Source organism: Apium graveolens, chromosome 9, assembly GCF_009905375.1.
Source record: "Apium graveolens cultivar Ventura chromosome 9, ASM990537v1, whole genome shotgun sequence".
NCBI classification, from domain to species: domain Eukaryota; kingdom Viridiplantae; phylum Streptophyta; class Magnoliopsida; order Apiales; family Apiaceae; genus Apium; species Apium graveolens.
Genome location: NC_133655.1, coordinates 274,029,932 through 274,057,305, shown reverse-complemented (window position 1 = coordinate 274,057,305; position 27,374 = coordinate 274,029,932). Strand labels below are relative to the sequence as shown.

The 27,374-nt window shown below is 34.3% G+C and overlaps 2 protein-coding genes across 2 annotated transcripts; both read left to right on the top strand.

The window, feature by feature from the left end:
- Positions 1–2,982: 2,982 nt before the first annotated feature.
- On the top strand, positions 2,983–5,077 carry LOC141683463 (berberine bridge enzyme-like 21). The gene has a single exon (XM_074488197.1). It carries the CDS (start codon positions 3,144–3,146, stop codon positions 4,809–4,811), a length of 1,668 nt encoding a protein of 555 aa, XP_074344298.1. The 5' UTR covers positions 2,983–3,143; the 3' UTR covers positions 4,812–5,077.
- A 5,359-nt stretch (positions 5,078–10,436) lies between these two features.
- LOC141686671 (monolignol oxidoreductase AtBBE-like 13) lies at positions 10,437–12,310 on the top strand. Its single transcript, XM_074491716.1, has one exon. It carries the CDS (start codon positions 10,476–10,478, stop codon positions 12,093–12,095), a length of 1,620 nt encoding a protein of 539 aa, XP_074347817.1. The 5' UTR covers positions 10,437–10,475; the 3' UTR covers positions 12,096–12,310.
- The last annotated feature ends 15,064 nt before the right edge of the window (positions 12,311–27,374 follow it).

The window sequence follows — 27,374 nt, the reverse complement described above, 5'->3', positions numbered from 1 at the left end:
CTAAAGCCCTACTGGCTGATGGAGTTCATGGATGACAAAGGAGTGAGAAAATTTTTCAGATTAGAAGACCAATTGAGCATCTCTAGCAATGAGACTCTTTTGGAAATGCAAGAAAAGCTAAATCTCTCATAATCTGATGAACTGGAATTCCACAGACAGCTCCAAAATCAGATAGAAGAAAACAACAGAAAGTTTGGAAAGAGATCCAGACCTTCAAGGAATTAGATTAATCTGCTCAGGCTAGAGGAGCACCTTGAAAATGACTGTGAGCAAATCTTTGTATATTTTGTTAATTAAAGCACTTTACAGTTTTATCTACTTACTTTCAAAGTTGCACTTTTAGGGTGTTTTGTTATCATCAAATTTCTCTTAATTTATGGTTACAATTCCAATAGACATAAATTGGGGGAGATTGTTGTGGATATGTTGTGAACTTGATGATTTCACTAACAAAACACCTTGGTAGATTTTACTTAATGAAAAATGTAGCACTCGACGGATAAGGATTATAGTCCCGACGGATGACTCAATATAGTCCGACGGATGATGATTTATTATCCATCGAGTGAGTAGCTTGTGTAACAATAAGTCTGTAGCACATTTCTGCATACACATTGTTTAGATTCTGTAGTAGTACTCAAGTCATGTTGACTTTAACTAGATATGCAGAATAGGTTGATTAATTATACATAGATGATGTCTTGTAATTCTGTATAAATGAAATGAAGTCAAGTGCCAGATTGCTACCCGGCGGATAAACAACAATGCTACTCGACGGATGATCAACTAGACAACCCGACGGATGATCATGAACCCGACGGATAAAGAATTCAAATATCTGTTGACAGTGACAACACAGTCACATGCGTCTAGTGTATGCAAATGGAATGTGGAAGCCTATTCAACTGGGTTTTAAAGAACAAAGAAGCATTGCCATTTTTATGCTATTATGAAGATATTCAAAGATGCTGGAATAGAGTAATGAAGCAACTAAGTATTAGACTTGATAGGTTTTGTTTTATTATCTTGTCTTATTACTTTGTAATCTTGGTGATATATAAACCAAGAAGTAGTAAATAGAACAAGAAGTAACTAAGCAAGATTTTCTCAGAGAAATATTTGTAAGCTGTATTCTTAGCATTTCCCTGCAAACTTAGTTGTTCATATTTGTAAGCAGCTGTGAGCTAATTGCTACACAGAGTTCTCTTGATATATTATATATCTCTGGTGGATACATTCAAATCCACCAGAATGTTTTTAAAGACTTGTGTTTTTAATTACTTGTGTTTTGATTCATTCCAAGTTATTATTCCTCACTTTGCAAATCAATTCACACAGATATATATATATATATATATATTAAGTTAGAACATTTTTAAACCAAGAAAAAGTTTCAAGAATTCCATTCAACCCCCTTCTGGTAATTTTTGTTGTATTGTTAGGGACTAACAAAAACTGATTTATATACATGTATAATCATTATAACATCTGGTGAAACAATTGATTACTTAAATAACATGAATTTATAATTATACAAAAATTAAAATTATGTAATAAATAAATTGCAATAATTTATATATGGTATTCACATTATTACTCACAAACAGTCCATATTTATTTTTTATGCAACCGAGTATCTATCATGGTTGGAACATAAAAATAAATTATATATTGTAAAGACTTATTATTGATATTTCAAGAAATCGAAGGAAAAATTGTAATTATATTGTTATTTAAACCGTTTTTAAATTTCTTTCAATATGACTCTAATATTTCTTCATATAATAATTTGATAACATTGTATATTTTTCTACTCAAATTAAATATTTTTCAATTCGATAAAGTTTTGTAAATATAAGTTGAACTGGTTAATTCCTTCAAATTATTAAACAATATATATTTTTTCTTTACATAATATAAAATGCATTAAATTAAATGCTACAATATAGTATAAATATAACTTTTATTTTAATAATTCAAAATATTAAAATAATTTAAAATATTTGTAAAATATTATCTTGATCAATGAATATTGCTTATCTAAAAGAATTCTCTATAAAAAGCTAGTTTTTAAGTGAAAAATGAAAAACAAATCGATTTAATATATCATCGTAGTTTTGAAAAATCTCGTGAGATCTCATATCAAATTTTGAATATTTTTAAAATCGGGACAAGTCCCAAAAACACTAATGTGCTACCAGTGAAGTTAGTAATTTTAATTCAAATAATCAATTGACTTTATCCTATAAAGGTCCCAAACACATTAATTTATACTAACATAAGATATTAAAAAATTTCTTATTATTTGTAAAATATTCTCGCCGAACTTGTAATTTAAATTTACTAAACGTAGAATGTGACGATGTTTTTCGGCCGGGTCATGTAGTCAAATTTTGAGTATTTTTTGAACAATAGGCCTAGTTTTGATTTTAAATTTGAAATAAACTAAAATGCATTGACTCATTATAATTCGAAGTTATCTAAATATGTAATAGCAATATAGATTAATTATATATAAGCGATTCTATTTTTAATATTTTTTTTCAAAATGATATATGTACATTTTAATTATTTTTTATAATAAAAAATATGTTAAAAATATATGAGATATATTTTCAAATTAAATAATGATTAATAAATATGATAATTATTCATTTATGTACTATGCCTAATTTTATATCTGCAATTCAATTTTTTAAAATTAACTGTATAAATATTCAAGTAACTATTTTTTTTTGTCAAATTCAAGTAACTACAAATAAAATATTCATTTAGTACGTGTATCATAAAATAATATGATACAGTGGTATAAGATTGTACATGTGAATGAAATATTCTATCGCCACAAACGAGGGAAATGCTACAGTCTCAAGTTCAACGAATTGAAAACTTTTTTTTTAAGTATGTAACATTATAATACTCAAAAAAATAATGAAGAAAGTCCCACAAATTATGTCATGATGAGCAAAGTTGCAGTTGAATTTTCTACCACGAATCTTCTCCTCACGAGTTTTGTCCACTAGCAAATCTTGATTTTTCTAACACACTAGTTTTCCTTGCAAGCATGAGTCACAAGTCATTGTCCCCTTAGTGTGTTAAAACCACAACCAACATCATCTCTTCTTCATCAATCCCAAAAAAAAATGAAATTTTCTCATTTGTTTCAGTGTCCAAATTGTAGTGTTAGTACAAATGTTCTTATTTGCATTGTTCTGTTTTCATGCAATGTTTTGGCATATGCAGCCACTGGTTCAGAGTATGCAACTTTCTTGCAGTGCTTGTCTAAGAATTTAAGCCCGAATGAAGATGGTTCATCTTTTGTTTATACTCCTCAGAATGCTTCATTTGCATCAGTTTTGAAAGCTTATATTAAAGATCTTAGGTTTGATACAGTGGAAACTCCTAAACCTATTTTTATTGTCACTGCTTTGAAAGAAGCCCATGTACAAAGCACAGTTCTCTGTGCTAAAACCATGGGAATTCAAGTTAAGATTCGAAGTGGTGGTCATGATTATGATGGCATTTCTTATGTGTCCAAGCAGACATTTATCATTCTTGATATGTTTAATCTTCGAAAAATCGATGTAAATGTTGCTACTGAGACTGCAGTTGTTCAAGCAGGAGCAACTCTTGGTGAAGTTTATTATAGGATTTGGGAGAAGAGTAAAGTTCATGGCTTTCCTGCTGGAGTTTGTCCTACTGTTGGAGTTGGTGGTCATTTGAGTGGAGGTGGGTATGGAAACATGTTGCGTAAATTCGGGTTATCGGTAGATAATGTGATTGATGCAAGAATTGTGAATGCTAAGGGTAAGGTTTTGGATAGGAAAGCAATGGGGGAGGATCTTTTTTGGGCTATTAGAGGTGGTGGAGGAGGAAGTTTTGGTGTCATTTTGTCGTACACTATAAAATTAGTGAAGGTGCCTAAAATTGTGACAGTTTTTCGGGTTATGAGGTCTTTGGATGAAAATGCAATTGATATTGTTCATAAGTACCAGCTTGTTGTAGACAAATTGGACAATGATTTATTCATTAGGGTACTTTTGCAACCGGTGAGTGGGAAGGTAAAAGGCACCAAGACGGTCAGAGCATCGTTTATTGCTATGTTTCTCGGTGATTCCAATAGGCTTGTGAACATTTTGAAAACAGGGTTCCCTGAACTCGGACTACAGAAGGGTGATTGCTTTGAAATGAGTTGGATTAGGTCCGTGATGTGGTGGGCAAATTTTGATACCAACAGTACATCAGAGAAACAGTTGTTGTCTCGAAAATCAAATGTGAATTTCGGGAAGAGGAAATCAGATTACGTCCAAACTCCAATTCCAAAAGCCGGGCTAGAATTACTCGCGAAGAAGATGATTTCACTAGGCAAAGCTGGACTTGTGTTCAATCCTTACGGTGGAAAAATGAGTGAAATTGCAGCCACAGCTTTGCCTTTTCCTCACCGGGCTGGGAACATTTACAAAATTCAATACTCGATCACGTGGCACGAATCAGGCCTTGTAGCGGAAAATAACTACCTGAATCAACTCAGAAGTCTTCATGAATTTATGACACCTTATGTGTCAAAGTCCCCTAGAGGTGCATATCTCAACTACAGAGATGTTGAGATTGGTACAACAGACAATGGTAAAAACAGTTACAGTGAAGGTAAAGTTTACGGGGAATGTTATTTTGGACCGAATTTTGACAGGCTTGTGAAGGTGAAAACTGCAGTTGATCCTGAGAATTTCTTTAGAAACGAACAGAGCATACCTGTTTTGCTTTCTTCTCAGGGCAGGCGTGCTGGACAATACAATGGTATTGATTTGTGATTATGATCTGCTTTGCTAAAGAAAAGAAGTACTTTTGCTTTGTCTTTAGCTAAAGTTTTATTAGGTGGATTATGTGCTAAAGAGCATACTCATATGCAGGCTGCAGCTTAAGCCTTAAACCATTGGATATATAATATGTCTTCTTCCATGTGCGAGTTTTTGGATGTGTTTTCATCCAACTTTTTCGTTAACGATGTACACGTATCAGCTACCTATTTTTATGTATTTATTGTATCGGAAAGATAAATATGTATGAATTTAAATAAGGCATGTTAGAAAAGTTGTGATTGAGTACATATGGGTCCGATATTCATTCCTACCACAAAGAGCCTATACTATAACAATTTTTGGGCCAACAAGGACCGGTGCCTAAGAAGGCTTGGTTGGACTTTCATGCCGACAAGAACAACTACTGAAGTCGCTTAATGTGTATGCCTATTGCCTAGCGAAACCGAGAGTGAATTTTGATCAAAATTGTACTCCCTCTGTCCCTAAATACTTTTCTCATTTGTGTCGGACACGTTTGCCAATTCACGTTTTTTATTGTTAATATCTTTAATTTCATATTAGTATGAAATATAAAAATTTCACTATATTAAAGTACTCATAACCACGAATACAACAAGATCACTCATGCTTATATTTGATCTTATAGATTAACCGTAAATTAATAATCAATCGCTTAACGTGAACAGTGAGAAAAGTCAAAATGAGAAATGTATCGTGATACGGAGAGAGTACTATTTTTGTAGGGAGGTATCTGCAATTTTTACCGGTCATTTACTTTTAACTCTGCTAATGTTAACTAAATATAATTACCAGCTTATTTAAAATATTTAACCATGGACGTTAGTCTGTTTGTTAGGGCTTACAACTAACATCAAAATTATTCAAACAATTACCAACCTAAATTAAAATTTTGACTTCTTATTTTATGTCATTATTCTTAAGTAACTTCTTAAAGTTGAGAGCATAGGTTCTATCAGGTATTTGTATAGTGAGTCTCAAGTCCCAAGCCCCGACAAACAATTATTACAATCATCTGTTATAAACTTTTGTGTATAAAGAGGAGCACGTAACCTATCCACGCTTCACTCGTTCCTTCTAGAAGTTTAACTTTTTAAACGTGAATTATGCATTTTGTAATTAAAATTTTCTGAAAGGTAGCCTCCCCTCTCCCCTCCTGAAATAAACAGTCACCTGGAAATATTAAAACTCACCTACAAATGTACGTACTAGTTTATAGAAATTTAAACTTTGTCATCTTAATTCTATGAGATATTAAATCTTGAAAATAATGATAGTAAACCTAAAAGATAAAACTCCGAGTGCGATTTTGCTTAAACAAGGACAAAATAAATAGTGCAAGACTAAAGTGCAGGAGAATCTAATCAGTAAAGATGATTCTGCTATAATTTCCATTAGTTACCCACTTAAGCCAGAACATGGTACCAAATCTGTGGGTTGAAGTTTAGATAAGTCACAAAGCTTATCTGCATATAGACCCCTGTATGTGGAAAGCCTAGCTAGTTACATTTTTTGCCAGGTGCATCTGTAGTGGAGCTTGGTTAAATTATGGCCAGAATTATATTCGTCAAGTGCTTCTATAGTGGAGGAGCATGGAGAAACTATGCCCAATCCAGGTGGTTGATGAAATCAAGGGTGCTTGCATCACATGATTATGTTTCTATTTATTATTTGAACGCAACTTATAGGCATATGTCGACTAGGGTTATTTTCCACTCTCAAGAAAATGACAGGAATGATCTAATTTTTCTTTCCGGTCTCAATACAGCGGATACAGTGTATAGGTCTCTTCCGATAAAGTAATAAACTCGTCAAAATAATAATTTTTCCGGTAACGGGCCAATTATTTTAAAAAAGATTAACTTAATATAATTGTATCAAAGTATTATGAGTTAACTACAGACTAAAATGATATAAGGGGGGCATGTGAACAGAACATGGTTCACAAACATAGCTCAACGCATGCCTAGCGTAGTAGTACAGATAAATGTAGTAAACTGTGGAACATCACATGCAGAGATGACATTTTTTATGTATTGAGTCAATACTTAGCCCTTAAATTAGGAAGAAAATGGAGGCTGTATATATTTGATGATCAGTCAAGTTGATTGCTGATATCCAAAGTAGGTTTCAAGAAAACATTAAACAAAGGGCAAAGCAACTAACCTATCCATTAATTCAGTGCAAAGGCACCTTCCTTCAGTAGCCATCTCCATCTTCTGAACTGATGATGTAAATCATATGAAATTATTTTACATAAAATATTATGACCATGTTAAATTAAAACAGATTAGGTAGATTGTAGATATACTTTGTCCAGCTGCGGGGGTGATTAGGGATCAATGCTATCTACGACATAGACTGAGATTTCAAAGTATTTAATTTATTTGGTGTAATTGTACAGATAAGCCATGTAGTTCAGTTCTGATCAAGTTCAAATGCAGTGCACTGCCAACAAATTTTGTTTTTACCTACAAAGTTTATCCTGATAGCAACTACTACACCAATAATTATAATTAGGGTCCTAGCTAGTAATTTAGAGATAATAGTATAAATTCCTGATAACAACTACTACACGGGATAATTATAATTCGGGTCCTAGTAATTATATAGTTTTTGTATAAATATAGGAACACCTTATATTGCTGGAAGTTGAATATATACCTGTGGTAAAATCTTTTTCCCTATAATTTTTTTTGACCTTTATACTTATATATGTCTTATAAGTTATAACTGATATATATTTTAAAATCTAGGACGACAAGAGATTAGACCTTATTGATGAACTTGTAACCGTCTGAAAAATTTAATCCTATTTTCTTCAACAAAAATTTCCATTAAGATTATAAAAATAATTGTACACATTAAGTTTTTTTTTGATATAAACTATTTTGGCTAGTTTTTATTGATAAACTGTAAGGTTATATATACGCGCAGTTCAAAACTGAAGTGATCATCAAGTTGTGTGTCTATGACTGTGCATGGTTGTAATAACTTGCAAGCAAAAGTGAGGCATACATTACATCTTCTAATGATCAAGTTTAGCTTTATTAAGAGTATGCGCAGGTCAAAAAGGACATGATCGACAAATATATATTCTGTCCACTTTATAGTTGATTTTTCATAAATTATAGGACTATATAACCATTGCTTAGCAGCAATGTTTGCTTGCTTTACAGATTTTGGAGGTAGGTTTTCCATTGCAGCAACGACTATTGTACACTCTTCACACCCTAGGGGCCGAGACTCTCCTCCATCCCTCGTAAACAACAGCACTTTCTTTTGTCGAAAATTCGAGTTTGGACAAGAAAAATATGCTAATAACATTAGTATTGGACTATAAATAGTACTCAAAATTTAGAGAGAGAATTGCATTTTACACCTCTTATATTTGACCAAAACTTAATTTTGTATATCTATTTTTAAAAAATTGCAGTTTGCATCCTCCTACTTTAAAATCTGCTTCAAGTTGCACCCTTTTTACAAAATTTTGTCAATTTTTTTGTCCAAATTATTGTCTTGAACAACATATATAATATATTATTGAAGATAAAAGATGAGATATATTGTTGGAGAAATCAATTAGAGCTAAAAAAATTAGGCAAAAAGGATCATACCGAAGAGAATTTCAAAGTAGGGAATGCAAAATGAAATTTATGAAAATAGGTATACAAAATTGAGTTTTGGCCAAGTGCAAAATGGAATTCTCTACAAAATTTACTGTTTTAACAAAATTCATTGTATCAAACTGCTGGCAACGTCAATTCCAAGTATTGTAAATTAACCGCAGAAGTTATGATTCGTAAGCGTGTCTAAAAGATAAAACAAACCAAAGTCACTTTCGAGTCATCATGTAATGCTTTGCATTATCGAAAATTGTATAATTACAAATAGAAAACATACTTTAAAGATTGCAGAAATCATGTTGCTGTACTTAGACTTGGTGAGACATGGATAATTACAAAATGTAAATTTGTGGCAAGATAAAATGAGCATTTTGAATATAGTGAAGTGCACTACACATCTGACTGACCATTGGAATTGCAAGTGACCTCCTAGCCACCCATACGCAACCACAGTTATATTTGTTCTGCAAGATCATGTTTACACAATTACACTGTTTGATAGATTTTGTAATATTTTAACTTAAATTTTAAAAATATAAACAATTATTACTGAAGTTTTCATATTTCCTTTAGTTAAGTACTGAATATCCTTGGATTTGAAATAATTAATTCGTATGAACTAGATTAGTTCCCGGGCAGATGTCCGGTTATAATATGATATTTTTATAAAAATAAATTTTGAGATAGTTTAATTTAAATAAAATATACTACGCCGTGTTGATGATGTTATTATAACTATGAACATAAAAAAGTAGTACCACACAAATTGTAATATTTTGTATTATCAATTTTTTTATTAAATATAAAAAAATGAAATAAATAGATAAAAATTTATATTAGTAGAAAAGTAAGAATTAGTGAAGAGTAATGAAGACTATATAAAAAAGGAAAGGAAATTAACAATTGGAAAGAAAGAAAATGAGTGGAGGTTTAAAATGAAAGAAAGGATTTTAATTAGGGAAAATATTAATGAAAAATGATATCAACAAATTAATGTAAGTTTGATATATAAAATTTGATGATATCTGCGATTTAAAGGCAGACCGGTACGCGCACCTTACAAAGTAGAGGTGTGTGTGTCACTGTGTTTTTTTAATATTATCACGTTCTCTATAAAATAAATTTACCCTGCATGTACACGATAAAGCATAACTAGCTGAATCAGTGGTTTGTACTTTCTAGCTTGATTTCATCCTATATTAACTGTTTCAAATTGAGGTTTATAAGGAGCATACATTCCACCGTGATTTCTTCACACTAGTTCACTAAATTGTTGCAATTTGAGGCTAGATTCGAAAGCAATTGAATTTAGCAACAACAAGAAAAAAAAAACTAAGATGAGCAATTGAGGATTATTTAGTTAATTGAGTATTTGGTCGGAGCATTACTGATCAATTGTGGATCGGTAATATCAGTTTAATTTACCAATTATCATTGATCGGTTATATTCGGTTGAAATTGAGTATTATTGAACTACTTTGGATCAGTACTTGATTGATTTCAATTCAATTTGCAAACTATCATTGATTGATTGGTTATGTTCTGTTGAAATTGAGAATCAAGAACGACCAACTCATGATGATATTATTTGAAACAAATGTTTATAATTTCATTTTCTTGTATCGAGTAGAAATATATGGTTAAATTCATATGTTCAATTTTCGCAACTTTCAAAACATCTAAAAAGATGCTAATTTATTTGTTATACATTCATGATAAAAATTATGTTCAACTTTGTAACTTCTAAGTATTTATGAAAGACATTAATTTAATTGTTACACATTCAAGATGAGGAATTATTGCGATTTTATAACCCTCTGAAAAATTAAAAGAAGGAAGCAGTGTGAAATTATCGGGTGGTTAATTGTATGGAGTACACATTCGTATCAACAATAAAATAAACTAGCGTTTGCATTACCTCACAATTTGTCATACTCAAGGCATCACAATGTCTATAAATAGCCACTATACTTTCATTAACCTCGGTGCATAAGACAGAGACAAGTAAGAAATGGCATTTCTCTCTGTCACACTTGCAAGCATTTTGATTCTAACGTTAGTTTTACATGTTACTTCAAATCAAATTCAAGATAGCTTTTATCAATGTCTTTCTCTTAATTCTAAGGCATCCCCTATTCCATTCCCCTCATCATTTTTCACTCCAAACATCTCTTCTTTCAACACCATTCTCCAATCTTCTGCACAAAATCTCAGGTGTTTGGCCCCGAGCGTGCCGAAACCTCAGCTCATTTTCACACCATTGCATGAATCGCATATTCAAGCTGCGGTTATTTGCGCGAAAGAACTTGGAATTCAGCTGAGGATTAGAAGTGGTGGACATGATTATGAAGGCCTTTCTTATATATCTGAAATGGAAGCGCCATTTGTTGTCGTTGATTTTTCTAAAATGAGATCTGTCTGTGTCAATATTGAAGATAACACAGCATGGGTTCAGGCTGGTGCAACTATTGGTGAAGTTTATTATAGGATTGCTGAGAAGAGCAAAGTCCATGCCTTTCCTGCTGGACTTTGCACGAGTTTAGGCGTTGGAGGGCACATTACAGGCGGCGCCTATGGTCCTATGATGAGAAAATATGGCCTTGGGGCTGACAATGTCGTCGATGCTAAAATTATTGATGCAAATGGTAAGATACTTGACCGAAAAGGAATGGGCGAGGATTATTTTTGGGCTATTAGAGGAGGTGGTGGAGGAAGTTTTGGGATCATTTTGTCATGGAAGATAAAGTTGGTACCAATTCCAGAAAATGTAACTGTATTTACAGTCCCTAAAACCTTGGAACAAAATGGCACAAAGATTCTTCACAGATGGCAACAAGTTGCAGCGGATAAACTTGATCAGGATCTCTTCATCAGAGTGATCATACAAGCCGTGAATTCACCTAAGAAAGGCGAGAGAACTGTTCAACATCTTTATCAAGCCCTGTTTCTTGGATCAACAGATAGGCTACTCAAAGTCATGGGAGAAACTTTTCCAGAGCTTGGTTTGCAGGCTAAAGACTGCACAGAAATGAGCTGGATCAAATCGGTTCTATACATTGCAGGATATCCAGGTACTACACCTATTGAAGTCCTGCTTCAAGGGAAATCATCATTTAAAAATTACTTCAAAGCCAAGTCTGATTTTGTAAAAGAACCAATCCCCGAAAGTGGACTTGAAGGGATCTGGACAAGGCTTTACGAAGAGGAATCACCCTTGATGATTTGGAATCCATATGGTGGAAAAATGAGTGAAATTTCTGAATCTGAAATTCCATTCCCTCACAGGAAAGGTGTTCTTTACAAAATTCAGTATGTGACAACATGGAATGATGCAGCTAAAGATTCAGTTCCAAAGCACGAAGATTGGATGCGGAAGCTTTACAACTACATGTCTTCTTATGCATCCAAGTTCCCAAGAACTGCATACGTGAATTACAGAGATCTTGATCTGGGAATGAACAAGAATGGAAATGCAACCTTCATTGAGGCGAGCGCATGGGGTAATAGGTATTTTAAGGACAATTTTAATCGCTTGGTCCGAATAAAGACCAAGGTTGATCCAGAAAATTTCTTCAGTCATGAACAAAGCATCCCATTACTTCCAGAACCGAACTATGAACAACTCTTGTAAAAACAAAGCTTGACAGTATGCCAACAGAAAAAATTATGGAATGTTCTGTATGTTAAGTAAGTGTTTGTATTTCTAAACGAGTGATCAGCTAGTTTCCATATATATTTAAACTTTGGTATGCTGTAAGCAGAGTGTTATATTTTGTTTTCATTACAAGTGAGTGTGACCATGAAAAATACTATGAGAGTGCTATATAATGGGAGGAGTTTCATGTACCATGAGAAAATAAATTCATGAAGGCCATAATTAAAAAAGATCAAAAGTACAGTCTTCAGGCACCAATTGATGCTGTAATTTGATTTTCTAGGATCTATACACATAGACACAGAACATTAAGTGTACTTTGCAAGTTAAAAGCAACTTAACTTAAAGCAAAGAATGAGCTTGACGGAATGAATTAGTTCACAAACAAAGCTGAATTATATTAAATGCTGTAGCTGCCATTAGTGCAACATACTAAAAAAAATGGGTTAATCCGTCAAGGCCATATCTCACTTTAGTCACTCGATTTATCAGAGTCTCACATGCACCACTACTCTAGTAATAAATAATGACATTCCCGGTAGACGGACTCGTTGACCTAACGAGAAACATCTTGACTTTAACGACAGATACATGTGAACAGATGTGCCATTACGTGGCTACTTACGTGAAAGCCAGACCCACTTATAATACGATACATGTACATATTTTTACATATTTTCATTTCTTTTAGTCGCGTTAAGTTGAGAGGTAGAATGAGTTAAATATCGAAAAAATGACAAAAATAGCCGATTTTTGAAAAAATTTAACAAAAATAGTCAATCCGAAAAAAGTGGCCAATTTTGGTCGATTGAATACTTCACTGTCAGTTGGGTATCCCAATTTGTATAAGATACTCCACTGGTAGTTGGGTATTTCATATATGGGATACTACACTGTCAGTTGGGTATCTTGTATAAATTGGATACTCCACTGACAGTTGGGTATCCCATCGGCTAAAATTGACCAACTTTTCAGAAATTGGTTATTTTTGTCAATTTTATGTAAAAATAGGCTAAATTTGTCCTTCACCCTTAAATATCAATGTGCTCAAGTGAGAGACATGTATTAATTTAATCATTATAGTTATTGGGGTCTCTAATGTACCATTCTATTAGCCAATAATGAAAAGGCCGTTAAATTTTAATTGTTGACGTAACAGAAAGTCTTTGACTCCGACATGTCATTGTTGATTTAATTAATTAGGAAAGACATAGTAGCAGCTAGTAGGTGGCAAGTGATTAGAAAAAACGTGATTTTGCAATACACGCATATATAATACGCAAGCAAATACACACACGTATATAACAATAGCCTACGTGTTTTAAAGCGAGATGGCCGTCATATTCGTGCAAATGAGGAAGGATTTGTATAATAAGATGACCATGAAGCTACCTGTTAATATGATAAAATTGCAGTCATGAGAGAGTTTGCAGACGGTCACTGGATTTCTTCATTCATGTGGACTAACACATGTAACACACGTAGATACAAACTATGCACACCTTTTTAAAATTGTACATATACATACTAGAATTGTCTTCATTAAATCTGAGTTTGAGCAAGTTAGACCCCATCATAACAAACAAGTTATATACCTGAGAAAGGACTTGGTATGTTCTGTTATGTCTTTTCCTCTGCTAAAAAATTCATAGCCCTGTATATCCCTTAAAAAGAATTTTGAAAAAGAATATAGTAATCTCAAATTCATAATATGCATTAAGGAGCATAACAGTTGATGATTATCACCAACAACTAGCTGAGGAGATAGTCAAAGTTTGGGTTGTTTCTCTGAGAGAAGTCATGATTTATTACAAGGATAACTCCTTTATTTTGCAAAGTAAAGAAGTAATAGATACATTTTCCACTGTAGAATTGAAGAGGGTGATCAGTTTGATGAAGGCTAAGGATGCTAGTATAAGAATGTGGAAGGCTGTGTTGGCTGAAAGGTTGAGAGAAAGGGATATAAGGCTTGCAAGGGAAAAAGTTGAGAAGGAGGAAAGAGAAAGAAAATATGCTAAAAAAATTGAGATGTTTGAAAGGAGATCTAATCAATTTAATGCAAGGGGGTTGAGCAGAGTTTCTAAGGATAGACATTTTCTAAGTATTAAGATTGACATATTCTCAAGATTCAGAATTCATCTTCTCAACAATTGCTCATTGGAAGAATGGCTCAAACTAGTGGAATCTCTAAAAGGGACTGGAATTATTAAAGAATTTGAAGTGCTAGTCAAAATCAAGGACCTCATTAGAAAAGAGCTTGGTTATGAGAAATTCAGTTAATATTTGTAACTATAAACTGATGTAAATGATCAATGCATATAAAGTGTATTTTGTCAATCTGTCAATTTTATTTTATTTTATTTCAGCTTGGGGTTAATCTTGTTATCTAGCATGAATTTGTGATAAACAATCTTCACACAAATTGGGGGAGATTGTTGTGCAAGACATGCCTGAAGAATAATAAGACTAAGTCATATTGGCAGCCCTAAGATTAAGTTGTATGATAATCAATATTTGTATTCTGTAATTGTATTCCATGAGTCTGTAAAAATATTTAGTAGATTGGCCTGCAGGATTTTTCTGTGAACAGTTTTAAGCTAAGGAATAAACTCCGGAAGAAGATAAAGTCTTGATCATTCCTTAGATAAAAGTGTAAAATCTTGGAGTTGAATAATGCTCTAATTGGAAAAATGTTCTAAGTCAAGATATTGACAAGTCACAGATCAAGGATATCGAGAAGTCTGTCAAGAACTCCAAAATGACTTGTAGAGAAGTTTCAAGCGATATCGACAAGTCATTTCTGCATGAAGAGATCTCAGATATCGACAAGTCAAATGAAGATGTAGAGAACCGGAGATATCAACTAGTCAATAGCTCATGTAGAGATCTCAGAGATATCGACAAGTCAAAATGTGTATGTAGAGATATCAGAGATATCGACAAGTCATTTCTACATGTAGAGATCTCAAAAATATCGATAAGTCAAATTCTTCATGCAGAGAACTTAAGATGTCGACAAGTCAAAAAGATACTCTACAATTTTAAAAAACTACCAAGAAGTCAAGAAGAAGCTTCTCAGCCAGGCGAAGGATACTGATGCTCTTTTTCAAACAACACTACAAGTAAGAGAACTGGAAAGTGTTGTTGGTAAGAAGGACCGGAAAATTCATTCTCTACTGCATAAATTGCAAGAAAATGCACCAGAAGCAAGTGACTCGACTGAAAATGCAAAAGCGCATCCTTTCCAGAAGATGAAGTGGGTGACGAAATCACGACTTCGATCAATCAACCAAAACCACTCTCACCAGTTGAGGAGAAACTAAGGATTCAGATTGATTCGATACTTGATAAGAATTTTGATTTCTGGTTAAGGTTTAGTGGTGCATTTCAAAAAGTACGGTAATTTAAAGACGAGATAAGAGATTTACAAGATAAGATATCAACATTTCATATCAGGGAAGCAAAAAAACCAGGGAAAAAAAAGTCGAACACATCAATGTCTGATACATGTGACTTTCGTGTTGAGCAGGTCATGTTCGTGTCACTTTCAGATTTTTTCTCAGTAAATCGGGTTATGGATCGAATCAGGTTTGTGTCGGGTTTCGAGTCGTGTCCGATATTACTGCCCCTACATACGAAAATGCAGAAATTAAATCAGAAGTGCGTGCAGTATTCAAGCGCTTTAACGACATAAAAGCGGAATTAAAAGTACAAATTGAAATTATACGAACACAAAGTAGTAATATTTTAGTAAGGCTTAATGCCCATTAAAAATACTTTAATGATAATTTCTTAACGAAAATGATAATAGAATAGAAATTAATAATAATAAAAAGATAAATAGAATAATAAAAATAATATATATCGAGATGATATAAAATTGCACGCACCTTATATACTTATTATTTTGGTTTACTAACAGATGTAGCCGGCAAATTTTGAAAAAACTATTCTATCATTTGATAACAATCTTCGTACTCAGACTCGATAGTTAGACCGGAACCCCTGAGTGCTCAATGGGCCCTGATTCATAGAATTATTTTTAAAATAATATATTATATTATATTATATATTATATAATTTTAAATTAAAATTATATATTATACTAATATAATTTTAATTTTAAAATTTAATCCTTAATAATAAATATATTAAAATAGGTCACAATTATAATAAAATAATACACAAACTATAAATTTAAATATTGGGTAGTGATATATGCACACCCCAAATTTATAGTTGCACACCTTACTTTAAGTTTTGCCTAAACTTCCCTCATGTTTGTTTTTTAATCTTTTATGTCATTTTAAATGTATGTCATCTCTTTTATTCTCAATTTCTTTTACCTTATTTAAACTAATTTATATTCTGGTAATATTGAAATTAAAGTATTCTTATATTATTTGTGTCTTTTTCACTTCTAAATTCTTCAAAAATTGAATTTTGAATTTTAATATTTTAAATGTTAACAAACGTACAACGATAAATGATTCTTTATAACACTTAATGAGTGGTAATATAATTTAAATTTTAGAATTATAATATTTAAAATTAATATTTTCCTGTCATAAGATTTTGGTTCATCATGTTAAAATGTAAATAAAATTTTAGTACGAAAATACATATAGGTCCATTCCATTCTTATTAATTATATTAATATTATAAGACTAATGATCATAAAAAAATTCAGTTTATTTTGTTTTTAATATTAATATATATTTTAAGAGTTTGATTACTAATTATATAATTAAAATATGTTGGTGTTCTTAATATAAGAAAATAATATTTATGTTATATATAATATTATGTACGATATGATTTCTTCTACTTATTTTGAATTATATAAATAAAATTTAAGAGACATAATTAATAATATATATTAATTTTACATTAATATATTTACTTGCGGGTTGTTATCGAAGGAAAAACCTATGACCAACAGTGAACCTGTTGGCAGTGGCCTGTGAGCTTGTACACAGAGCTTGTACTGAGGTAAAACAATATTAAGGGTGTGCAAGAGTATTAAGGGTATCTAAAAGACAAAGTGTGGAACAAGATCCAGAACTGGAACACAAAGCTACACAAAGCTGTTATCTAAAGCAGGAAAATCAGTGTTGCTTAGAAATGTTGCACAGACCATCCCTGCATACACAATGTCATGTTTTATGATTCCCAAAACGTTGTGCCAGGAGCTAGAAAGGATGATGAACTCTTTCCGGTGGAGTTCAAATTCCTCGAATAGCAAAGGAATAAAGTGGTTATCTTGGACGAGGATGGGTATGTCGAAGAAAAAGGGGGGATTATGATTTCGTGACCTATATGGTTTTAACTTGGCGCTTCTTGGAATCTAATCAGCAATCCGAATACTCTAGTTTCTCGACTTCTGAAGGCTCGATACTACCCTAATTGCAGTTTGTTACAGGATGGTAGAACGGGGGGATCTAGTTACACTTGGTCTGGAATATGGGAAGCAAAGGAGATCATGAAGGAAGGGTGCAGATGGGTCCTAGGGGATGGAAAATCCATTCATATTTATTCTGACAGATGGTTGAGGGGTAAAGAGAATTTCTGTGTTGATCAGGATGGCAGCTCGGAGAGAAACACCAAAGTTTGTGATTTGTTTTGAATGACAGTAGAAAGTGGGATGAGCACAAGGTACGATCTTCTTTCAATAATATTGATGTTGCAGCTATATTAGCAACTCGTATTCCACAGAATAGTACACGAGACAAGATAGCCTGAGTCCATTCTAATAATGGACAGTACTTAGTGAAGACGGGTTACTAAAAGTGGCAGCAGAATCATTTGGGAGGAGTAGATATTCAACAATCTGATGGTTGGGGGAAGATTTGGAGATTGTGTATTCCTCACAAAGTAAAGGTGCTTTTGTGGAGAATATGCCGAAATACAGTTCCTGTCCGAAATCTGCTTACCAGTAAATGAGTTCATGTTCCTACCAGTTGTGTGATGTCTGTAGGTAATGCAGAACATGTAACACCCCCAAATCCAAGGTCGTGAATTCGGGTCGTTACGATCACTTATTAATTAAATAATTCTCTTTTCACAATATTACTCGACCTTTTATTCAAACTCATATACACACAGGTTATATGCTTGGAAACATTATCAAATAAATCATTTCCACTTATCTACCTGACGGGCCTGGCGCACAAAAAGCCTATGGAACTCACGAGCGTTCCTTACCCGCCTAAGGACAGCAATCCTGGTCTGATCCATGCTGGTAGTCTGTTGTGATATGATATATAAAAGCAAGGGTGAGCATTAAAGCTCAGCAAGGTATATATCCCCATATTTAAGTATGTAAGGATAAATAAAACCAATAATTATACTTTGTATCTCCAAAGCGTTCTGAAAGTTTATATGCTTATCAAATTTATAATATTCTCAAAATCAACTACAATAGTATATCCAATGAATACTTGTATTCATCTCTTTCTCAAAATCATTTTATACTCGTACTCATTTTATTTCAAAATCTCAAGATGTTACTCGAACCAAGATTCTCATATGGGTGTGATATATATTCGTCAACATCCCAATTTAAAACTCAGCCTTATCGGCAGATTTCACAAATGGATTTGATATATAATCATCAACATCCTTATTTAAACTTAGCCTTATCGGCAGATTTCTCAAATGGATTTGATATATATTCATCAATATCCTTGTTTAAAACTCAGCCTTATCGGCTCTCTGTTGTATATTTCACAACAGTTTTTCCAAAATGGAAGAAAGGGACTATACTGGAATAAAACACGTATCGGTGATCAGCCGAATACGAAATTTTCTCTACTAGTAGAAGGAATATAAACCTAGCCGCCTTTGGGCTCATCAAGACACTACACGGTGGTTTCCCATTGTCGTGCAAGTCCGAAAGTCAATGGTCACATAGACCATATAACCGTACAATGCGCCACTCCACGCTTGCATAATGCGCCACTCCGCGCTTGGTCACTGCCCGATACCACTCCGTGCCGGGCATGCCACATTCCAGTCCCAAAACAATTATATCTTTTGCTCAAAATCCTTTTTCGAAGGAATAGGTCGTTAAAAGTTGACCTCTAAATAAGATGATTTATTCATCACTTTTAACTCGATTGATCTTTGGGCGTTGTCGAAGTTTTGAATTTAAAATCATTTTCAAATCCCTATTTGTAGTAGGGTGACACATATATTACTCACTTGTTCTTTATTGAACGAGTAAGCAAAACTCTTATGCTTCTAGACTAAGTTCCCTAAGGTTTTGATACGTTTCAAATGATTAATCTCTTTCAAGATTTTATGAATAATTTAGAAAGTACCTTTGGGAACTATGTCTATTTTTAAATAAGTTTTTAGAAGTCCGAAGATATTAAATATCTAAGGTCTCATAATAATTTAAGAGGGATTCAATGAATTGATAAAATCTTATAAATAAAACATCTCTGTATAAGGTTCAATGAATTGATAAAAACCTTCTATATAAAATATCTCTGAATATGGTTCAATGAATTGATAAAATCTTAAGTACAAAGTATTTCGAATTAAGGTTCAATGAATTAATAAACCTTAAATACAAAATATTTCTGAAATACAAAATATTTCTGAATGAGGTCCAACGAATGGAGACACCTTAATCAAATAATCAAAACAGGGTTTGGTATCCTATAATTGCTCTTTGAATAGTTAAATCTTTATTAAATAACGTGAAATGATTTATAAACTATTCAGTATATTTTTAAATACTTTCTGGATATTTAATAATCCCTTAAGTGTCGCTTTATAAAATAATCAATCAAGTAAGGGTGTCCCTTAAATGAATAAACCAATATTTCTCGAAGTTTAAGTCAAAATCTCAATCGTTCGCTTGATATCTATATTACGCGAAAGGTACTTTATTTATGGAAATAGAAATCTTTCGCGTCCGGCTCTCTCCGAAATTAAATCGCTATTAAAATATCTCCAACTCCCATTATCATATATTATATTTGAAATACATTTCAATTTCTCATACTCGTGTAAAACGAAATTTGTTTTCGTAACAATCGCGTAATTCGTATGCATTGATATCATAGACAAGCATATATATTTGAAATGTAAATCATGGCATCAATATCACAACAGTATATATATAGCATGGATAGTATGAGATAGGGTTTCAAAAACTTGCCTCGAGTAATCGAAGTGGTATGGTCTCTGGTGTTTGGTTGGCGATCTATAAACAAGAACCAACGGTCTAAGTTAGTACGCGATTAACGTCTCGCTTTTATTAAGCAACTTTCGCAACTACTCAAGTATAACGAATCTTCGATCGTCACATTCTCAACACTTATATTCTCACTTTATAACATGGTCGAGTTTTGAAATCGATCGTTCGCTTTAGAAAGTCCATTTCGAGTTTTAAGCTCGAACGTGAGAAAACGCGCGTCAAAACTAGGTTTTTATGCGTTTCTCGCTTGCGCTCACTTTACCAAAACATTTTTATAAAATCGAAAAATTAATATTTTCTCAAAATTCTTTTTGTACAGTCTTCTCTACTGTCATATCCATTTTTTATAAGTTTTCCAGAATCTCAGAATTATTTTAAGTCCTTCAAAATCACCATGCAAGTGGACTTAAGTGCAGTTGGCTAATCGCAGAAATGTTTTACACTAAAACGACCATAACTCCTAAACCGTAAATCTCCTCATGATTATCTACACATGTATAGAAACTACAAAACAATATATATCTATTCATGGCCAGTGGTTTTCAAATTTTAACCATTTTCATGGCCGAATGTCCTGCAGAAAACAGATCAAGTGCAAGAATGCCCAAACTCAATTTCTACTACTTGATCTTAACACAATCACTACCTATAACCATCATAAACACAAGTACTTCTCAAGATCCACCCACATGAACCTTATATGCTCTATCTAGTACCACATACATGGATTACAACTCAACATCTCAAGCCTTTAGTAAGAACATAATCAATACAAACTCAAACAAACACAATCCTTTGGATCTTAACACTACAACAAACATAACTCTTAAATCCAACCATAAAACCTTAAAGGGTTGGAAGTTATACCTTCTTGGACACTAGGAAGGTTAGTTCTAGGATGATTGAGGCTTTGTTTTCTTAGAAAACACTTAGAAGGGCTAGATCCTTAAGAAACAAAACCAAGAAACAAGTTAAAATTTCGGAGTAACCTTTCTGCACCTCATTCAAACATTTTTATAAAATTGAAAAAAATTAATTTGAGGCTGAAATTTGTTACGAAGCTTACCCATGATATAGAGAAGCTATGGTAAAAATTTCATGATATTTGAATGAGTATATTTTGAGTTATGAATTTTTCTTTCTCCCTTGCTCAGAAAATCCGAACTGCTGGACTGAAAAATGGGAGAGCTTTAAGTGAGGGAAAAGGGGTTGTTTTCTTTTGTGGCTAAAGTGTGGGAGTGTATAATGAATATATGGGATGTATGCAGCAGATTTGACAATAATTTGGCAAAGGTATGGGTTGGTTTGATTGTGTGGTGAAGTGAGAAAAGGGAGAAGTATGGCTTGTGTACTTGTTTGTCTCCCATCACTATTCAACACTATTCCACTAACTATTCTAGTTAGCTTCTAATCATCTAGTTACACTCCTAACTACTAGTTAGGACTTGGTTATGCATGACCAACTTGCATGGGATTTAATTTCTCATTCGTTTATTTATCGTAAACGCAATCGTCGTTCCATTCCGATAGTTTCCACGTATAACGACTTGTTTCGTAGAGATTTCTTTTATTGCTTATAATCCTATAACCAATTCAATTCCTTCTCTTGATCATAGAAACACCTTGATATATTATTTATTTCACGTAGTATTCCCGGTTCTACGCCATTCTTTACGGATACGAAAACACGTAGTATAATTGTGAATCTTCGAATTTCGTCGGCTTTTACATTCACTTATTTTCCTCGATAAACAAGAATATGATCTCGGATTCTCAAAATTCCACTATTCATTTTATGATGATCCCCATACGTATTAATTAATTAGCTCAAGTTACTATTCACAGAAGTTTTAAAATATTACAAAAATCAGGGTTCTTACAGTCTCCCCCCTTAAAAGGATTCCGTCCCGGAATCAACTCACAAATAGATGGGGGTACCTTTCTCGCAGGTGGCTCTCTAATTCCCAAGTCGACTCCTCGACCTTGGGATGTCTCAATAAGACTCTGAATAGCTTGACACTCTTGTCCCTGAGTACTTGCTCTTTTCAACCAATGATTTCAACTGGTTGCTCAATGTAGGACAGATCTAGTACTTACTCATGTTTCACTATATTCTTGGTATCCGCATTATACTTTCTCAACATTGGCACATGAAAAACACTATGAACCTGTTGAAGGTTTGGAGGTAAAGCCAATTCGTATGCCACGGTTCTATTTGTCACAAAATCTCAAAGGACCCATATATCGGGAACTCAACTTCCCTTTCTTTCCAAATCTCATCAGTCCTTCCCATGGTGACACTTTCAAAAATACCCGGTCACCCACTTCATACTCTCTGTCTTTTCGTGCTAAGTCGGCATATTTACGCTGTCGGTCATCCTCTGATCAACTCAACTATGTCCCTCGTTCTTTACACCAAGTCGGGACCTAGTAACTTTCTTTCACCAACTTCATCCCAGTACAAGGGTGAATGGAACCTCCGACCATACAGCGCCTCATGTGGGGGCATTTCTATACTCGCATGATAACTATGATTGTAGGCAAACTCTATCAAAGATAGGTGTTCATCTCAATAACCTTAAAAATCAATTACAAAATTTCTCAACATGTACTCCAATGTCTGAATGATTCACTCACTTTGTCCATCGGTTTGGGGATGGTATGCAGTACTCACATTCAGTTTGGTTCATAAGCATTCCTGAAAGCTCCTCAAAAAAATCTGGAGTTGAATCGGGGATCTCTGTCAGATACGATAGCTACAGAGACTCCATGTCTTATCACAATTTCCTTGATGTATAGCTCTACTAATCTATCCACCATGTAGGTTTTCTTGATTGGAAGAAAGTATGCTGACTTGGTCAGTCGATATATAATTACTCATATTGCATCACGGTTAGCCTTAGCTCGGGGAAATCCTACCACAGAATCCATGGCTATTTGTTCCCACTTTCACATCGGAATTCCTAAGGGTTGTAGGAGTCCCCTCGGTCGCTGATGTTCCACCTTCACTCTTTAACAGGTCAAACACTTACTGACCCAATTGGCCACGTCTCTTTTCATGTTGGGTCATCAATAATATTCCTTTGGATCTCGGTACATCTTGGTACCTCCAGGATGAATTGAATATCTAGAATTATGTCCTTCGCGTAAAATTTCATCTTTTAATTCTCGAACATTTGGAATCCAAATCCGGTTCGCATACCTCATAATTCCCTTCTCATCTTTCTCACATTTGACTTCTTATCAGTCAAAGATTCTCACTCTTCATTCATCTTCTCTTCCTGATAATGTCCCATCTTTTCTAACAATTCCAGTTCTAATTTGATCTCAATTAGTCCATCAGTCCCTTTACCAGTGACTTCACCTCTATCTCCATCTCCTCGAGTTCTCTCACTAGTTCCTCCGGCGTTATCAACATCTTGAGTATCTCTTTACTACTAAGGGCATCGGCCACCACATTGGCCTTCCCTGGGTGATATAAAATCTCACCGACATAGTCTTTCATTAACTCTAACCATCTCCTCTGTCTCCTGTTGAGTTCTTTCTGAGTAAATATATACTTAAGGCTCTTATGGTCGTGTAGATCTCACAATTTTCTCTGTATGGATATTGTCTCCAATTTTTCAAAGCAAAACTATTGCTGCTAATTCTAATTCATGAGTAGGGTATCTTACTTTATATTCCTTCAGCTGCCATGAGGCATAAGCAACCACTTTCCCATGCTGCATGAGCATGCATCCTAATCCTTTATGTGACGCATCACTATAGATCACAAATCACCCTTTCCATCGGGCAATGCCAGCACGAGGGATATTACCAAACTTCTTTTCAATTCCTGAAAACTTTCCTCACATTTTTCATTCCACACAACCTTTTTCGTTTTGCAAGTAGGCCTAATCAAAGGTCCTGATATCTTAACGAAATCCCGTACGAACCTCTCATAAAACCAGTTAATTCCCAAAAAGTTCCTACTTCCGTAGGTGTGGTTATTTTTTCTCATTGAAATACTGCCTCAACATTGGTAGGGTCAACTAACACTCCTTCACTGCTCATCAATTGTCCTAAAATCTGAACTTCATTTTGCCAGAATTCGCACCTTGAGAATTTGGCAAACAACTTTTCTCTTCTCAATGCTTCTACCACTATCCTCAGATATTCCGCATGTTCTTCTTCCGTTTTAGAATAGACTAAAATATTATTAATAAAAAAATAATGACGCACACGTCCCAATACTTTTTAAACACTCGATTCACAAAGTCCATGAAAGCTACTGGGGCATTCTTTGGCCCGAACGACGTCACCAAGAACTCATAATGTCCATACCTCGTGCGAAATACGGTATTTGTCCCCTGTTTTAATCTTCAGTTGGTGATATCCCATTCTTAGATCGATTTTCAAAAAATGTACCACTCCTTCAAATTGGTCAAACGAATCGTCAATTCTAGAAAGAGGGTATCTGTTCTTAATAGTCAGCTTATTCAGTTCCCTATACTCTATGCACAATCGCATACTACCATCCTTATTTTTGACAAACAACATTGGTGTGCCTCATGGTGACACATTAGGTCTCATCATTCCTTTATTCAACAGTTCTTGCAACTGTGAAGTCAATTCTTTCATTTCAACCGGGGCTAGCCTATATGGGGCTTTTTGAAACTGATGTCGTTCCTGATGCTAATTCGATAGCGAACTCTATCTCTTGGTCAGGTGATAATCCTGAAAGGTCTTTGGAAAACACATCCTCAAACTGGTTAACAACTGGTATGTCACGTACATCGGGGCTTCTCTCTTGGTACCCGCCACGTATGCTAAATATGTTTTGCTATCTTTACTTAATAATTGCTTTGCTTGAGCAATATTAAAAAATTTCTGGGTCTGACGCTGACCCTTAATCACAATTTTCTTGCCGTTAGGCATTCAGATTTTAACTTTCTTTCCTTTATAATCAATCTGAGCACCATTGCTCGACAACCAATCCATTTTTAAAACCACACCAAATTCTCTCAGCCTGAAAGGAATTAAGTCCAACTTAAAGCCCTTCCCTCCTAGTTCCCACTTGCAGATTAGATGAATCTCATTAATTGGAACAACCTCTCGATTCACTATTTTTATTCGCAATAATTCTCGCGTTGGAATCACATTAAGTTTTAACTTGGCCAAAAATCTCGCGATATAAAATACTTAGTTGCTTCAGAATTAAACAGAATATTTGCAGTTACCAAATTGAGTAAAAGGTTACCTGCTATCATGCCCTAGCTGGGTTGGGGCAGTTGCTAGAATAATGTCCTAGTTGGTTGCAATTAAAGCACCTCAGTAGCTCTTTTGCCAATTACATACCCCGGGATGTTTCTCCCCACATGACTTATGATCCTGTAGGGGTGACCGAAACTGGTTATGAAACGTAGTCTTATATTGACCACCTCCCTGGGCGATACTCTTGCTTACCGGTTCGCTAAAGCTATTTCCGCCAGCTACGGTAGTGGCGAACCTGGTACCCACTACGGGTTGGGACACCACTCCCCTCTCAGTCCTAATCGGAAACTTCTGTTTATCGCTCTGCCGCCTTGGCTTCCGAACTCCTCTTCTTGCTCTCTTCCTCTTTTTGACTTTGCTCACTCTCTGCCTCTACAATCGAGGCCTTTTTGCACATAGTCTGTTATCTAAAGTAATGACACTCGGTCCTGAATCCATTGTTTCAGCCCTTGCTGAAATCTCCTCGCCTTTTTCTCTTTCGTGTTCACAAACTCCGGCACGAATCTCGACAGTTCAATAAATTTGGCTTTGTACACAGCCACTGACATCTTATCTTACTTAATCTCTAGAAACTTCAACTCCATCTGAGCCTCCATAAACCTGGAAAATACTTTTCCCCATGTGATAATCACATCAGTCTCCAGGGTTCCTTTAGGTTTCCACTAATAATTTGCTTCTCCTTTTAACATATAATTGGTGAACACAGTCTTTTGCGTCTCTTCTATGGGCACTATCTCAAAGCTTTTTTTCCATTTCTTTCAGCCAAGCTCTGGCCTTAATAGGTTAACAGTCCCTTGAAGTTTCTGGGGGTTTTAACCACTTAAAGGCCTTAAAGACATTAGTAACTGGAACATGATCCACCTGGGTTGAGGGTGACAATTTAAGTTCTCTCGAAGAAGATTCATAATTTGGTCCATGGGGTTTCCTCTCTGGCCTTCCCCCTCGTTAGTATCCATAGTTTCTTCTTCATTGTAATACTCTAAGCCGAATTCATTATATTCGACTTCCTCGTGTTCTTGGTTATTTTGGTTTACCAATTCAGCAGGGTTTGCTCTAGTTTCCAAATATGTCGGGGTGGCATCTTGATGCTAATATAAAAGATCACCAATATAACATTATTCACGTCTCTACTCATTATGTTAAAGTCGCTTAATAACTCGCTTTATCACAAATACATTCTTCATTCCTCTTTAGTTACTCGCAACGTTGTGCCAACGCACCTGATTTGATGCGTTAACAAAAGACGACATCCTATCGAGAATATACACGTAGCTCCTAGTGACATCCCACTCTTGGAATTTTGCGCCAGACTTATTGGTCTTCTCCTCTAGTAGTTCGGAGCTTGCTGCGTTGATTGCAGGAGCATGAAACTTTTCAAAAATTATTCTGTCGATTCTCGCTTTCCGTGCCGAACCATAATGGCTTAACGGATGAAATGATTTCGTATTATCGCATAGCATTCTCATCTTGGGACACGCTAAAATCTTCCTTATAGGACATAGATTCCTCAATGGTATAGCGAATACCCTTCTTGGTAGAAATGATGTTCGTCATGTATTGAACCCTTATTATCGGAACAATACTTTCAACCAATTCAGGTAACGTAATAACCTTAATAGTAAAAGAATTAAGCATCTTGATTCTTGCCTAATATGTCTCCTCAAGGACACTCTATAAAGAGCTATGAGTGGCAAGACTCGGGTTTTCCAATCAACCCATGGTATTGGGGTATCGTCTTCATCCCGCTTTCTCCGGAGACTTAGATCCACTTCGATATCAACATTATAAAAGAA